This window comes from Pogona vitticeps, chromosome 3 (genome assembly GCF_051106095.1).
Source record: "Pogona vitticeps strain Pit_001003342236 chromosome 3, PviZW2.1, whole genome shotgun sequence".
Classification (NCBI taxonomy): domain Eukaryota; kingdom Metazoa; phylum Chordata; class Lepidosauria; order Squamata; family Agamidae; genus Pogona; species Pogona vitticeps.
Genome location: NC_135785.1, coordinates 264,131,899 through 264,145,882, shown reverse-complemented (window position 1 = coordinate 264,145,882; position 13,984 = coordinate 264,131,899). Strand labels below are relative to the sequence as shown.

Here is a 13,984-nt window from a genome sequence, read left to right as displayed (position 1 = left end):
GAAAGCGTCTCTAAGGGCGATTTTCTTCTTCAACATTCATCAGCTCAGAACGTGCCATCCACACACACACACACACACACACACACACACACACACACACACACACACACACACACACACACACACACACACACACACACACACACACACACACACACACACACACACACACACACACACACACACACACACACACACACACACACACACAGTGCTTTAGAAAGCGAAAGAGGAGAGGTCTCTGCCCCAAGGAGCATGCAAACAAAGACTCAACTGACTGGAGAGAACAAAGGATCAGGAAGGAAGGGGAAGGCCCGGGCGAAACAGGAAAGGTGAATTTATCTGAGTCACTAAAGGACAGTTTTAAGCGTGGCCCAGAGGAGAGCGAAAAGAGTGGGATTCTGCACCCCACAATCTAGATTCTGCAACAAGAGACCATGGATTCTGCAACCCATTTTTAACTAGAACTTTTCTCTTCCATCTCTCCTTCTGCTGGTGACGCAGACCCCGTCGTGCTGGGCCCTCCCCGTGACTGACCACCCGATTCAGCGGCCACCAAGTCAGGAAGGACGAGAACTCGGAACAGCCTGAATCCTTCACATTAGGGCAGGATTGAGGGCGAAAAACAGAAGCCGCGTCCGGTGCCATTTCCAACCTTCCCTGCCGTGCTCAGTCAAGGCAGGCCATGATTCACCCTAGCACTGAACCCGAGCGGCAACTTAAAAAGTCTGGAGGCCCGGATGGGCGCTTTACCTCGAAGGCGTGGACAGGAATGCTCCTGGTTTTGCGGGAGGACGGCTGAGCCGGTCCCGGCTGGGCGGTGGAGCTCATGTCCTGGAGAGCCTTCAGCGCCTGCGGGGGAACAGAGGGGAGCTCGGAGTCAATGCATCAGTCTTCCCAGAAGGATCCCATCCTGCACGGGCAGTGGCAGGGACCCACCACCACCACCACCAACACCACAGACCTCTCCTTCTCCTTGGCCCCTGGGGCAAAGTACCTCTCCCTCACCCTGCGACCTGCGACCCAAAAGAAACCCATCCTTAGGAGAAGCCCACGGCCTCCCCGTAGGCTAAGAGCCTTTGCCAGACTTGGGAGGGCACCGAGCGGCGTGTGTTCTGCGTGGCTTCGGTGGCCATTCCTTGCCCTTCCAAAAGGCCGGAATGTCCCGATTCGGTGGGGTCCTCTCTGTTTCCTCCCTGTCCCTTGAGACTTGGCATCTGGACCAAGTTGAACACCCCCGGGCCTTGTGCACCTCCCGTCTCTGGCTCCGAGGCAGCCCCCTGCCCCCCCCAACCAGGACTTCCTCCCCCTTGCAAAAAGAATGGTTGCTTTGCAGGAAAACACATCCTGCACCCAACTAAGAAGCTGTGGCCAAATCCAGCACTGCAAAGGAAAAATGAGCCTGAAATTTAACTCTGTCGGCATCCAGAGGGGTTTACTGCACTGAAAGGATGGAATGGGATGGGGGGGTTGGTGTGCAATGGAAGAGGTGATCCCCGGGGACCCTTCTGAAGCCTGAAACCATCTTCTCTTCTGTTGTCGCCCCCACCCACCCAGCCCTTACTCCCCAATGCTGGCAGCTGCTGGTATTTGGCTTGGGGGCCGGGGCTCCCCCCCCGAGGCCCTCCCACGCCCTCCCACTTCTGAAACTCAAACCCATCCAAAAGTTGATGACGGCTGCTTTTTTTTTGCCGCCTGGTGGGGGCAACGTAGCCGTTGATTCCCCACCAAATTGCCGGTTGGTTTTAAACCACAGGCAAAAGGGAGGCCTTCGGGTTCCAAAGGCTGTAATGAGATACTCTCCGGGCAGGGGAGGGGGCGACAGGAAGCAGGGAAGGGAGAAGGTCATCTTGTAGCACATCCTGACCCTCATCCTTGCCCCCCCCAATTTCCAGACTCCCACGCCTCCAGGAGAAGACAAGCAATGACACGGGCCCCTGGCAGATACAGGGTCAGCCGGCTCCTGGCAGAAAGTCCGTGGAAATGGGGCAAAGTCAGCATCTCCCCTTCTTTGCTGGGCTCAGAGCCCCACCCTGGCTCCAGGCTTTGGAGAGAGGGTGGGGCCTCACAGGGAGAAGGCCTTGCCAGCCCCCCCTCCACTTTAGGGACTGCGCCTCAGGAGGTCCCCACCTATCCCCATCCTAAGTCGCTTTGATACTGCAGGGACGCTCTGCCTCCACCTACGCTTTCCTGGCGGGGTGGTGGCGATGGCGGTGGGGATCAGGTCCCCTCCTACCAAGGACCATGCACGGTTCAGAAGGTGCGGGTCAGGACCGTCCTGGCCGCATCAGAGGATCCCTGGCGCTGGACCAGACCACGGGGGCTCTTCCAGGGGGCTCTTTCAGTTCCCACGATAGAGTGGCCAGCCGGTTGTATCCAGAACCCTCCACCCACGGACCCAAACCCTGTTCAAAGCCACCCAAGCTGGCAGCCCTCATGGTGGCACCCTGTGGCCATGAATCCCATAATACAGTGGTGCCCCGCATAGCGATGTTAATCCATTCCAGGATTAACGTCGCTAATCGGATTCGTCGCTATGCGGGGGGGGAACCCATAGGAACACATTAAACTCCATTTAATGCGTTCCTATGGTGTGAAAACTCACCGCTATGCGAAGATTCCCTCATCCAGCCACCATTTTTGCCGCCCGGTAAGCGAGGGCAGGGCGCGAAAACAGAGCGGGCGGCCATTTTTTTCTTCCGGCGACCATTTTGGAACTGCCGATCAGCTGTTTTTAGAACATCGCAATGTGAAGATCGGCAAGCGAAATGCTTACCGATCATCGCAATGTGATGTTTTGGCAATGCGATCGCAAAAAACAGGTCGCTATGCGAATTCGTTGTTAAACGGTGCGCTCGTTAAGCGAGGCACCACTGTAATGCACCCACACACTGCGCGGAGGATTCATCGTGGTAGTACAGTTTTCTCTTGAAGGCCTCCAGAGTTGGAGCGCTCACTACCACCTCTTCAGGTCATGGGTTCCCTTTGCCCTACTGGTCTAACAGTTAGGAAGTTTTTCCTGACATTCGGTCTAAATCTGGCTTCTGGTCCTTTGAGCCCATTGTTATCTGCCCTGCACTGTGGGATGATGGAGAACAGATCCTGCCCCTCCTCTGTAGGACAACCTTTCAAGTATTAAATAAATAAACAAATTTAATCTGCAAGGTGACCAAAATTGCACCCATGTATTCCTTTTGCGCGTCTTCTTCTTCCTTGCTGGCATGCACAGTGTTGGCTCTCTGCCCTGCCCGTTTTGAAACAGGACCAAGCCCGGATCCATGGAGGGGTTTGAGTTTGACAGAGCTGGGCAAAAAAAAGCAGGTAGCCAGGAGACAGCTGTTCTGTCCAGGGCCTCCCGAGAGGAAAATCATCCCCACGGGAAGGCCAGCTGAGCAGCCCCGAAGCGGCAAGAAGGCTGAAAATGTGGAAGAGACAGCAACACCCACCTTCTTCTCGATGGTGGACAGGAAGTCCTTCAAGATGGAGAGCTTCAAAACCAGACTCTCCAACTCCTGTTCTCCTGTCTGACCAGCCGTCTGGAAATCACAAAGCGGAGTCATGAAAGAACAGCAGCTGAAGAAAAACATCTGTATACTAAGGGGTGGGTGGGTGGAGGTGAAGAAAGAGGGGGGGGCCTTGAGCTCAGTCCCCCCGGGTGGTGGGCCTACATTTTGGGGCGCTGAAGCTTGAACGGTTACAGGGCCCCCTTTACAACCAGCAATGAGGTCTGGGTAGCCTGTGACCTTCTTTAATGGGGTTGTTCCATGGCAGATCGCCACCCTTTTTTTCAAAGTTGCTCATGGGTATTATGGGACCTGAAGCTTAAACTTAATTAGTTTCCTAGTAGATTTGTCCATGTGGCCTCTAAAGGTCAAGATTCCCCTTGACATTGAGTCCAGTCCAACTCTAGAGCGCGGTGCTCATCTCCGTCTCCAAGCCGTAGAGCCAGCATTTGTCCGAAGACCACTTCCATGGTCACTTGGCCAGCGCAACTAGACATGGAATGCCGTGACCTTCCCACCAAGGTTATTTATCTACTCACATTTTTACATGCATTCAAACGGCTAGGTTGGCAGGAGCTGGGACAAGAGACTGGAGCTCCCTCCGTCCCATGGATTAGATCTTACGACTGCTTGGTCTTCCAACCTTGCAGCACAGAGCCTTCTGCAGTTTAACCCGCAGCGCCACCACGTCCCATTATGTGGCCTCTACTGTGCTTAAAAATTGACAATGGACAGACCCCCTTCCATCAACTTCCCACCCAAAAATGGAAGGTCTATTTACTGGATTTCACTGATCGATTCACATCCTGCGCCCTTCTCAGAGCTGGGACCCAGGATGCCCCCAGACCCTCCCCAAGACAGGATGGGCTCACTGAGAAGAATCCAAATCAATTCAGCTCAAGGGTCCCAAGGGAGAAAACACACAGCTCAGCCTTTCGGCCGATCAGCCTCATCTTACGACAGAGGCTCAAACCAAGGCAAGAGGTGGCTTGCTCAGCCGTGCATCTTTCCGAGGACTCTGAACAGGACCTGAACAGGGAGGCGAGGAGGTAGAGAGTTTGCAAAGCATGGCACAGGCAGTACTGACTGGGGATGATGGGAACTGTGTTGCCCCCCCCCAAAAAAAAAAAAACTGCCAGGAGGTGGCAGGTCAGGAGAGTTATTTTAGAGAGGCGCGGGACTAGCCAGGGTGTATGGCGACCGATCCGGTCAGGCCGGCTGGAGACCCGACAGGAAGTGAGTTTGGACCTCCGTGGTTTCAGGAAGTCCCACGGCTCAAGGAAAGGCTCAAACCTTGCAAAAGGGGAAGACGAATCAAACTCCCCGAGGCCAGCAGGAGCCCTGGCTGGGTAGGAAACCGGCATTCCGTCCAGAACTTGGGGGAAAATAAATGGCTTTCTGGCTCCCAGCTCCCAGACTACCTGTAGCCCACACAGCCCTAAAAAAAAGAGGTCCTGGGAGCGACACTCTCAGAGAAAGGTTTCATTTCTTTCATCTCTGCATCAGCCTCCTAAATAGGTAGCCTGGCCACCTCGAGGACTCAAACAAGGGAAGTTCTTTGGGGGGACAGGTTCTCTCTAAGCTACCGCTTTGAGTTGTATGATTCTTGGCTTAAAAACCCCATACGTTCAGGACCCGTCTTCCGCAGAGCCCAAGGACGAAGAGAGGAACCCAACGGTGTCTCTTTGCAGAAAAGGCAGAGGCCGCCTCCCGACGCATCACCATTCAAGGCGAGCTGGGGCATCTACTGTCGGATGAGGGGTATGCAGAGAGAGCTGCCATCCAGAACATCGGGAGGGAGCCAGACAGGGCCAGAGACGATGGAGGGGTGGGGAGCAAAAATCTTACACTTTCCCACACAGGGGAGAACATCCCACCCACTGTTGGTTTCTTTTCTTCTTTTCTTCTTTTTTATTTTATTTATATCCCGCCTATCTAGTTGATTAAGACCACTCTAGGCGGCTTCTCCAGCTCGCCCCACCTACTCACCTGCTGCAGAATCCGGGACAACATAGGGGAGCTTTGCTGGTCGAAGACCTTGGACAGGATCTCCAGGCCGGACAAAACTTTGTCCACTTCACTGCAAGGAGAAGAACAGGGCGTCATGTCTCTCTGATTCAGCTTCCTGCAGCCTTCCTGCGCAGGGTTCCAAACAGCCGTGGCCTTTCCCCCCGGCTACCTCCGTTTCATCATCGCCCCCTCTTTTCTATTATTATTGCGATTCTTATATTCCACTGTTTAATACCCTCCAGTGGCCTTAAGGTAGCCTAGCTGGCTCTCCTTCTCATCCTCTGTTGCTCAGGACACGATCCTGCAAAGTAGGTCACGTCTGGCCCAAAGGAACTTCCTAGCTGAGTGTGGATTGGAACTCGGGTCTAGTTTAAGACCTAACACGGCTCTCCTGCAGTCAGTGAGCATGCAAAGGTCCCCTGTCTATCCCTGGCCAGTCCTAGGGTATCCAACTCCCGCAAGGACAGCCCAGCAGGCATGCTGTCAGGGTGGGAAAGTGTAAGCCTCCCAAAGGTCATTTTTTCCAAGGTCTGTTCTTCTCTGCTGGAGATCCTGCAGAGTTGTTGGTATTCAGAAGGGTGGGAGACATCCCACGAATGCCACACCATCCTGTGAGACCTTCCCCCAAATTCTGAACCCTTCATTTCTAACAGGCAGCAACGCTAAAACAACAATTCATAGACTCATAGAAAAGTGAAGGTGGAAGGGGTCCTGTGAGGCCATCCAGTCCAACCCCCTGCTCAAGGCAGGAATACAACTCAAAGCAGATCTGCCAGGAGATGATTTAAGTTTTTCTTGAATGCCTCCAGGGTTGGAGCCCTCACCCACTCCCCAGGTCAATGGTTCCATCATTGTACTGCTCTAACAGGAGGTTTTTCCTGACATTCAGCTGAAATCTGCCTTCCTGTAACTTGACCTCTGGTTGCCTGTCCTGCACTCTGAGAGGATCGAGAACAGATCCTACCCCTCTTCTGTAGGACAGCCTTTCAAATATTTGAAAAGTGCTATCATATTATCTCCCCTCTGCCTTCTTTTCTCGAGTCTAAACATGTCCATTTTTTTCAGTCTTTCCTCATAAGGCTTGATTTCCAACCCCCTGATCAACCTTGTGGCCTTCCCTCTGAACTTGTTCCAATTTGTTAGCATCCTTCTTAAAGTGTGTTGTCCAGAACTGGACACAGTACACAAGGTGAGGCCTAACCAGTGCTGATTTGAAGGAAATCAACCCTGAGTGCTCCCTGGAAGGACAGATCCTGAAGCTGAAGCTCCAATACTTTGGCCATCTCATGAGAAGAGAGAAGACTCCCTGGAAAAGACCCTGATGTTGGGAAAGAGTGAGGGCAAGAGGAGAAGGGGACGACAGAGGATGAGATGGCTGGACAGGGTCATCGAAGCTGCCAACATGAATTTGACCCAACTCCGGGAGGCCGTGGAAGACAGGAGGGTCTGGCATGCTCTGGTCCATGGAGTCATGAAGAGTCTGACGTGACTTAAGGACTAGACAACAACAAACAAATTACAACAAGCGCTGGCAACCAACGACTTTACATCATGTGAAGTTTCCCCTCTTGGAGAGTCGGACACAACTAAATGGCTAAAATAGTCCGAATATTCAAAGCTGTGGTTTTTCCAGTAGTGATGTATGGAAGTGAGAGCTGGACCATAAAGAAGGCTAACCGCCGAAGAATGGATGCTTTTGAATGGTGGTGCTGGAGGAGACTCTTGAGAGTCCCCTGGACTGCAAGGAGAACAAACCTATCTGTTCTGAAGGAAATCAACCCTGAGTGCTCACTGGAAGGACAGATCCTGAAACTGAGGCTCCAGTCCTTTGGCCATCTCATGAGAAGAGAAGACTCCCTAGAAAAGACCCTGATGATGGGAAAGTGTGAAGGCAAGAGGAGAAGGGGACGACAGAGGACGAGATGGTTGGACAGGGTCACCGAAGCGACCAATGTGAATTTGATTCAACTCAAGGAGGCAGTGGAAGACAGGAAGGCCTGGCGTGCTCTGGTCCATGGGGTCACGAAAAGTCAGACACGACTAAACGACTAAACAACAACCGCCACTGCTGAATAGAGGAGGACTAGCAGTTTGTAGGATTTGGAAACTATACTTCTATTAATGCATCCTCAAATAGCATTTGCATTTTCTGCAGCCCCGTCACACTGTGATTCGCCCAAGTGGAAGGCAATGAAGTTAAAAACACCTGGAATGAAAGAAGTGGTGTCGAACCAGCAAATTCCTGCCTAATGTTGGCCGTTTAAATGTCTGTCCAACCCATGGCCAAAAAGCCCGCACTCCCATTTTGGTGGGTCTCCAGGGAAGTTTTTTTCAGGGCCCCCACCAGGACCGTGTATCCCTCCTGTCGCATGAATGCGAGTGAACAGAGAAGGGCGGTTGGGGTGGCCCCTCCCTCAAACACACTGGCATGCATGCCCCTGCATGCAGCGGCTGGCCCCTCCCTCCCTCCCATCATCAGCTCCTTCCTTCCTTCCCTCTCACCTGTGCAGCCGCTTGCAGGAGGTGACCAGGGTTTTGTTGAGGTGGGGCAGGCTGCTGGCACCTGCCTTGACCGCTTCCAGGTCCAGGGAATAGCTGCCTTTCAGGTATTCATGGGAGACGGTGCTGAGCCCATTGGTGGCACTACATGCATTTAAAACAAAACAACAACAACAACAATAATCTGGAATTTCTAGTCCCAAAAAAGAGAGGTGACTTTTTTTCCAACTGGGGAGGCCCAATATCGCTCAGGATTTGTCCGCGTCCATTTATTGACATTTGTTTATCTGAAATATTTTAATCCTGCCTTTCTCCCATAAAAGGACCCCGGGTGGCTTCAGAGCATCACCCAGCAGAGTGTCCGTTTCTTTGAGCAAGGGCAGAGGAGAAGCAGACTGGCCAACATGAGGGGGGTGGTGCTGGATGGTGAGGACCAGCGATGAGTTACACCTGCCCCGCTAGATTATACCACAGAGCCGTGTCCAACCCCCCCCCCAGTGCCCCCCGCCAGAGGAGGGATTTTTGGGTTCTGCACCACTTACCCTTCAAGACTCCCGTCCTGCACGGCAGGGTTGTTGGACGCCAGGCCAGAGGCGGCAGTGCCACCTGGAATGTTGGTGGATCCCGAGCGGGGCGGTAACGGGGGCTTCTCGTCCTCCCCATCTGGAAGAGAGAAGACCAACCGTCCGCCGGGAGCAACCACCCGAGAGGCGCCATCGGTGGTGGACGGAAGGGACATAAGACGTCGAGCCAGTTCTCAAAAGGAGAATTTTGGGGGTGGCAGGTCAGGCAGGGAATCTTCCCCGGGGGAGAAGCAGAAGATCTCCCAGATGGACCCTCCCTTACCCGCTCCGTATCTACTGCACCCAGTCACGTGAGCCAGGAGACCGAAGGGGGCCGCCACACAAGGGCCCCGCCAGCTTCCCCTGCATTGCATGCCACGCCACTCCACCCCCCACATTCTCCCAAGACCCTTATTCTGGTCCAGGAGACCTCCTTCTAGGTGCTCCACCGCATCTAGTTATGCTATTCAGCGAGGAAAGACATGAGGACGTTACATCGCTCCGCACATCTTCAAGGGCTGCGTCGGCACCCTTGGGGGTCCATGCCACCACGAGCACTGAAGAACTCAAACAGGGGACAGGCAGGGAATCGCCAGGAAGGCTCACGCTTGACATCCTGGAGGATGGTCCTGGCTGCCCATCCGAGCCGACGACGCTGGGCTAGCAGGACCGAGGGTCCGACTCAAGGGCAGAGGCCCAGAAGTAAACTGCCACTCAAGGAGCTCCACTGAATCTGTCGGACTGGACGAGTCAACTCCTCCTTACTCCCACCCGTTCAATGGGCCTACTCTAGTGGCTGCGAACTCCCGGATGTCTGCTTTTTGGGTTCCTAGGTCTGAGTTCAGGGGTTGGCAACCGGTCCCTGGGGCTCAACGCTTTCATGCCCGCCCCAACGAAGCCCTGGCTCATTCCCACCCAAGTGCCCACCAGCTGGACTCTAGCCGGGGAACACTGGAAGGCGACGCAGCAGAAGAGGGCAATGTGGGCTCTAGGACTACAAACCCCAACATCCCCTGGCCACCATGAGAGTTGTTCTCCAAAAAATTAAAAGCCCCCCTCGAAACCCAGGGATCTCAGAGGTGACCCCTGCTGAGGATGCTGCCCACTGGCACTAGAAGAGAGGGTTTGGGGCCAAAGAGCGAGCAGGAGTGGCATCTGGCGATGGCACGGGATCATTTGGGGGGGGAGGCTTGTACCTGAATAGTCCCTGTCCTCGACGTTCTCCTTCTCCTTCTCCCGCTCCACCGAGAAGAGGAGGGTGCAAACCAGGCCCTGGTTCGGCTGCAGGTAGAGCGCAATGAGGTCGCTCAGGGTCTTGAACCGCCGCACTGGGACCCCCTGGGACGTCTGCAGGGGAGGAAAGAAAGGACACCGTCAGGCGGGACAGAGGGGTTGCCCAGGACACCTCCGGGGACACCAGCCTAGGACCGAAGCCCCGTACCGAGCAGTCACGAGAAACCACTGAGCGCACAGCAGTGGACTCTCTGTGCCTACTCTCTCTCTCTCTCTCTCTCTCTCTCTCTCTCTGTTCTGCACCCTCTGTGTCCTTCCATTCATGGTTTAGCAACTCCCCTGGATCTGTTTTCTCCTAAGTGAAAAAGGACCCAAAGATCTCCTGCCTGGGAAGCTGGCTGAACATCACAGAGCACCAGAGGGAGCCAGGCACGAACCCCATCCATTCTGGAAGTCTGTGTGGGTCACTGAAGGAGGATGGCCCTATATAGCATCCTGCCTGTAGACATTTGGGGGAAACGTGACAGACAGCAGGCCCCTGCCCTGCTAGAAACGCACCACGCAGGAAGTCCTCAAAGTCTCATAGATCCTCAATCTACGAGGATCCTTGCCATTCATGAATTATACCTCTCGAGAAGCTTCTTTGACAATCTTTGCCACCCATCCTCGGTCTTCCTTTCGCTCTCTTCGGGTGCCAAGGCAGAACTGCCATCAATGGCACATATCTCCTGGACACAAAAGGACGGCTGGGGGGGGAGTGTGATGGTGGGTGCTGGGGATGGTAGAATGGAGCCACACACTTGCCAGGTAGTCTTTTTTTCTCCCTTCCCCAAAGCAAAGCGATGGCAAACCTCGACAGCATGTTGAAAAGCAAAGTCATCACCTTGCCAACAAAGATCCACATAGTCAAAGGTATGGTTTTTCCAGTAGCGATGTATGGAAGCGAGAGCTGGACCATAAAGAAGGCTGACCGCCGACGAATTGATTCTTTTGAACTGTGGTGCTGGAGGAGGCTCTTGAGAGTCCCCTGGACTGCAAGGAGATCAACCCTATCCGTTCTGAAGGAAATCAACCCTGAGTGCTCATTGGAAGGACAGATCCTGAAGCTGAGGCTCCAATACTTTGGCCACCTCATGAGAAGAGAAGACTCCCTGGAAAAGACCTTGATGTTGGGAAAGTGTGAAGGCAAGAGGAGAAGGGGAACTCTTTTTTAAAAATATGCACCGTCCGTTACGGATTTTCAGCCAAACGTAGGAAGGGCTGTAACTCAGCAGCAGAGCCCATGATGGGTAAGCAGAGAGTCAGAAACTCTCCACATCTATTCCCACCTGGCTCTCTCCTCCTCTCGCTAGGGCCTGGCCTGTGGCTTCACTCCTCCTGAGAGATCATGCACATGCTGGTTTGTGGATGCTGGGTCTTGTAGTCCAGCAGTGCTCTGCGGTCAGAAGGACCTTGGGTTCATCTCTGGCCTCTCCTATTTTATGGCAATGTGGAAGAATCCTTTGCCCCAGGACTTAGGTCCTGCACCCAAAGTGAAGGCTGGGGATGATGGTAGCGGTAGTCCAACACATATGGAAGGTGATGGCATGGGGGTAGCTGGAACAGACTGGAACAAAATGGGGAAGTCATCTGGCTAATGAAAGCCTTAATTTCTAGGTCACGGATGAATTAACAGAACTCTTGAGCCCAAACCGATGGACGGTAAATAAGAAATAGACATTATATCTCATTCTTTTGTGCAGGAATGAGAAACCAAACCACTGTTCTCTTCTCCTTCGAAGAGGGCAAGATATTTCTCCTTGGCCCTGACGTGTGTTTATTTATTTATTTATTTATTTATTTATTTATTTATTTATTTATTTATTTATTTGTTTGTTTGTTTGTTTGTTTATTTATTTATTTATTTATTTATTGCATTTATATGCCGCCCATCTAGACATAGTCTACTCTTTTCACATTTGTGAGAAGAGTTTTTGCACAAACGGCATGGAATGAAATGAAATGGTGTCCCTCTCCTTTCTGCCCCTCCGTGGGGATTCTTCATCCCCGTCATCTCCTTCTTGGCCCAAGGGGAGATGATTACAGCAAGGCTTTGAAGGCCACCAACTCAAGGCGATTCTGCACCACCTAAGCTTTCCACCGCATGGAACAGATAAGCGAGAAACGGCACAAATGGGGAGATGGGATTCTCACACCGGTGGCGAAGAAAGAAAGATTTGCAGCTTCATGTCTGTGGAATCGATCTCCCTGCGTTCCTTGGGCAGCCCAGAAATTCACGGAGCTGTAGCCCGCCAAACATAAATCTGGACACCTCTCATGAAGGCGTTATTTGGTCGGCCCCGCAAGACCTTGTTTCGGACTGCAATTATTTTTGGACGAATGCTCTCAGAATCTCCGAGCTACCATGTCAGTAGCCGTGTGGGCTCGGGGGATTCTGGGACCTGTAGTCCCAAAGCGTATCAGGCTTCGAAGCCCCGATGTGGGTGTGCACACACAAAAAAGCCCACCGGAATGCCAGGAGTGAGAGCCCTCCAGAAAAGCATGACGGAAATGCAGGGAGTATTGAGCGTTCCCCCCACCCCTTTTAATTCTCTGCAGGGTCTTTAAAAACTTTCTCCCCACCCCAAATTTGAGCTGGCCGTGGGGAGAGCGAGAGAGAGACCGAGCAGCGGGCCCTTCCTATGGAATGGCATCCCGCCCCCTCCCTCCTTCCCTTGTTATTATCTTTCCCCTGTTCCACTTTCAACAGGAGCCAAGAACAGGAGCCTTTCCACAACCTCGAAAATGTCTGCTTTCATTTTTAACCACAGAAAGCCGGCCTCTCGCTCTCCCAGCGGCCCAGGCGAAGATGGAAATCAAGCCAGCCAGCACCGTAAACCTCAAAAGCTTGGGGGGGGACACCGTGGCACCCTTAGCTCAAGAAGGAATGGAAAACCTGCACCAGAGCCCAAGGACCCCCCCCCCCCCCCCCCGCTCAGGACTGGCAACCCAAGACCGCTGGCGGTGTCTCTCCAGGGTTTGGGACAGGATTTTCCCACCTCCAGCCAGCCGGGAGATGTCCTTCGGCTCTGAACCTTCTGCTCCGAAGGCAAAGCCTCCGCCCTTCGATGACATCCCCCCCCCCCTTCGTCACTCAGCCCGAGCACAGAACTCAAGGCAGGACAACTGGATTACTGATTAACTTGTGTTCTTGCAACCTTTTGATTGTCCATGCAACTAGAAGGAACGGCACTTTTAACTCTTGCGCTGGAAGGGGCTGCAGGAACACAGTTAATAAATAATCCAGATGTTTTGCCTAGAAGGTTCTGTGTCAATTCTAGCACCGGAAGCGCCAGATGCGTGGGTGGGACAGACGGTCGCTCACGGTTTTCGTTGCCTTCGCTTTAAAGTGTTCCAGGAATGCCTGCTTTCTTAGCTTCACACCTCATCTTTTCAGGTCCCCACCTTAATAAAAGGCACCAGGTGTGGCGTCTTGCAAGGGGTGCTATTGAAAGTGTTCTCCTAAAAGGGACGCCGGTCTTTGTGGACAGGGCCACGTGGCTGCCTCTTCCTTTTCAAAAGCGGCAGAACCGATGGGGGGACGATGGGACTTAGAGTTCAGTGCCTCTGGCATCTGCTTCTTGGAGGTGAACGGGGAAATTACCGTTGCCTTTAGCTGGAGGACAACAACAGGCAGAAACTTTTTCTGTTTTGGAACCTCCCTCTCAGAGGTTCATCTCAGGCCCTGATCCGGAAGCGTCCACATTTAGCCAGAACAGTTTTGAAGTTCTCCTCTTGCTAGCTCTGAAACTCTGCGACGCCTAGTCTTGAGGAAGAGCCCCGCCAGACTCAAAAGCTGGCCTGCCCGTGAGCGGTCAGTGGTGTCCACAAGGCCCCACAGAGGAGTCCCTCCTCCCAGCCTCGCTCTTGGTGCAGCCGGCCGGCCGGACGGCCAGTCGGCCCCGCTTGCTTCTCCCCGCCCTGCCCCAGGCCCCCCCTTGTCCAGGGCTGGCTTTTTCCTGCTCCTGGGACCGCACAAAAGAGTCACTGTTGGGCTATAAATGAACCAGCCCATGCATGGGTCAGGCCGGCCGGCTGCCAAGATCAGCAAGCAGCGTGTGGGCATCCTCGGGGTTCCCGCCAGCGGCCTGGGCTGCCCAAGAGGGACGGGAGGAGCCCTTCGGCAGGCAGAAGGAG

The 13,984-nt window shown here is 53.6% G+C and overlaps 1 protein-coding gene across 1 annotated transcript in view; it reads right to left on the bottom strand.

Moving 5' to 3' along the window:
* INPPL1 (inositol polyphosphate phosphatase like 1) overlaps positions 1-13,984 on the bottom strand; it is a 74,327-nt gene that overhangs the window by 28,338 nt on the left and 32,005 nt on the right. The window contains exons 3-8 of the mRNA XM_072993399.2: positions 9,772-9,922; positions 8,555-8,675; positions 8,016-8,156; positions 5,493-5,583; positions 3,447-3,536; positions 754-852 (exon numbers count right to left, since the gene is read on the bottom strand). Of these exons, the coding sequence (XP_072849500.2) occupies positions 754-852; positions 3,447-3,536; positions 5,493-5,583; positions 8,016-8,156; positions 8,555-8,675; positions 9,772-9,922 (693 nt within the window). The remainder of the gene's footprint in view (positions 1-753; positions 853-3,446; positions 3,537-5,492; positions 5,584-8,015; positions 8,157-8,554; positions 8,676-9,771; positions 9,923-13,984) is intronic.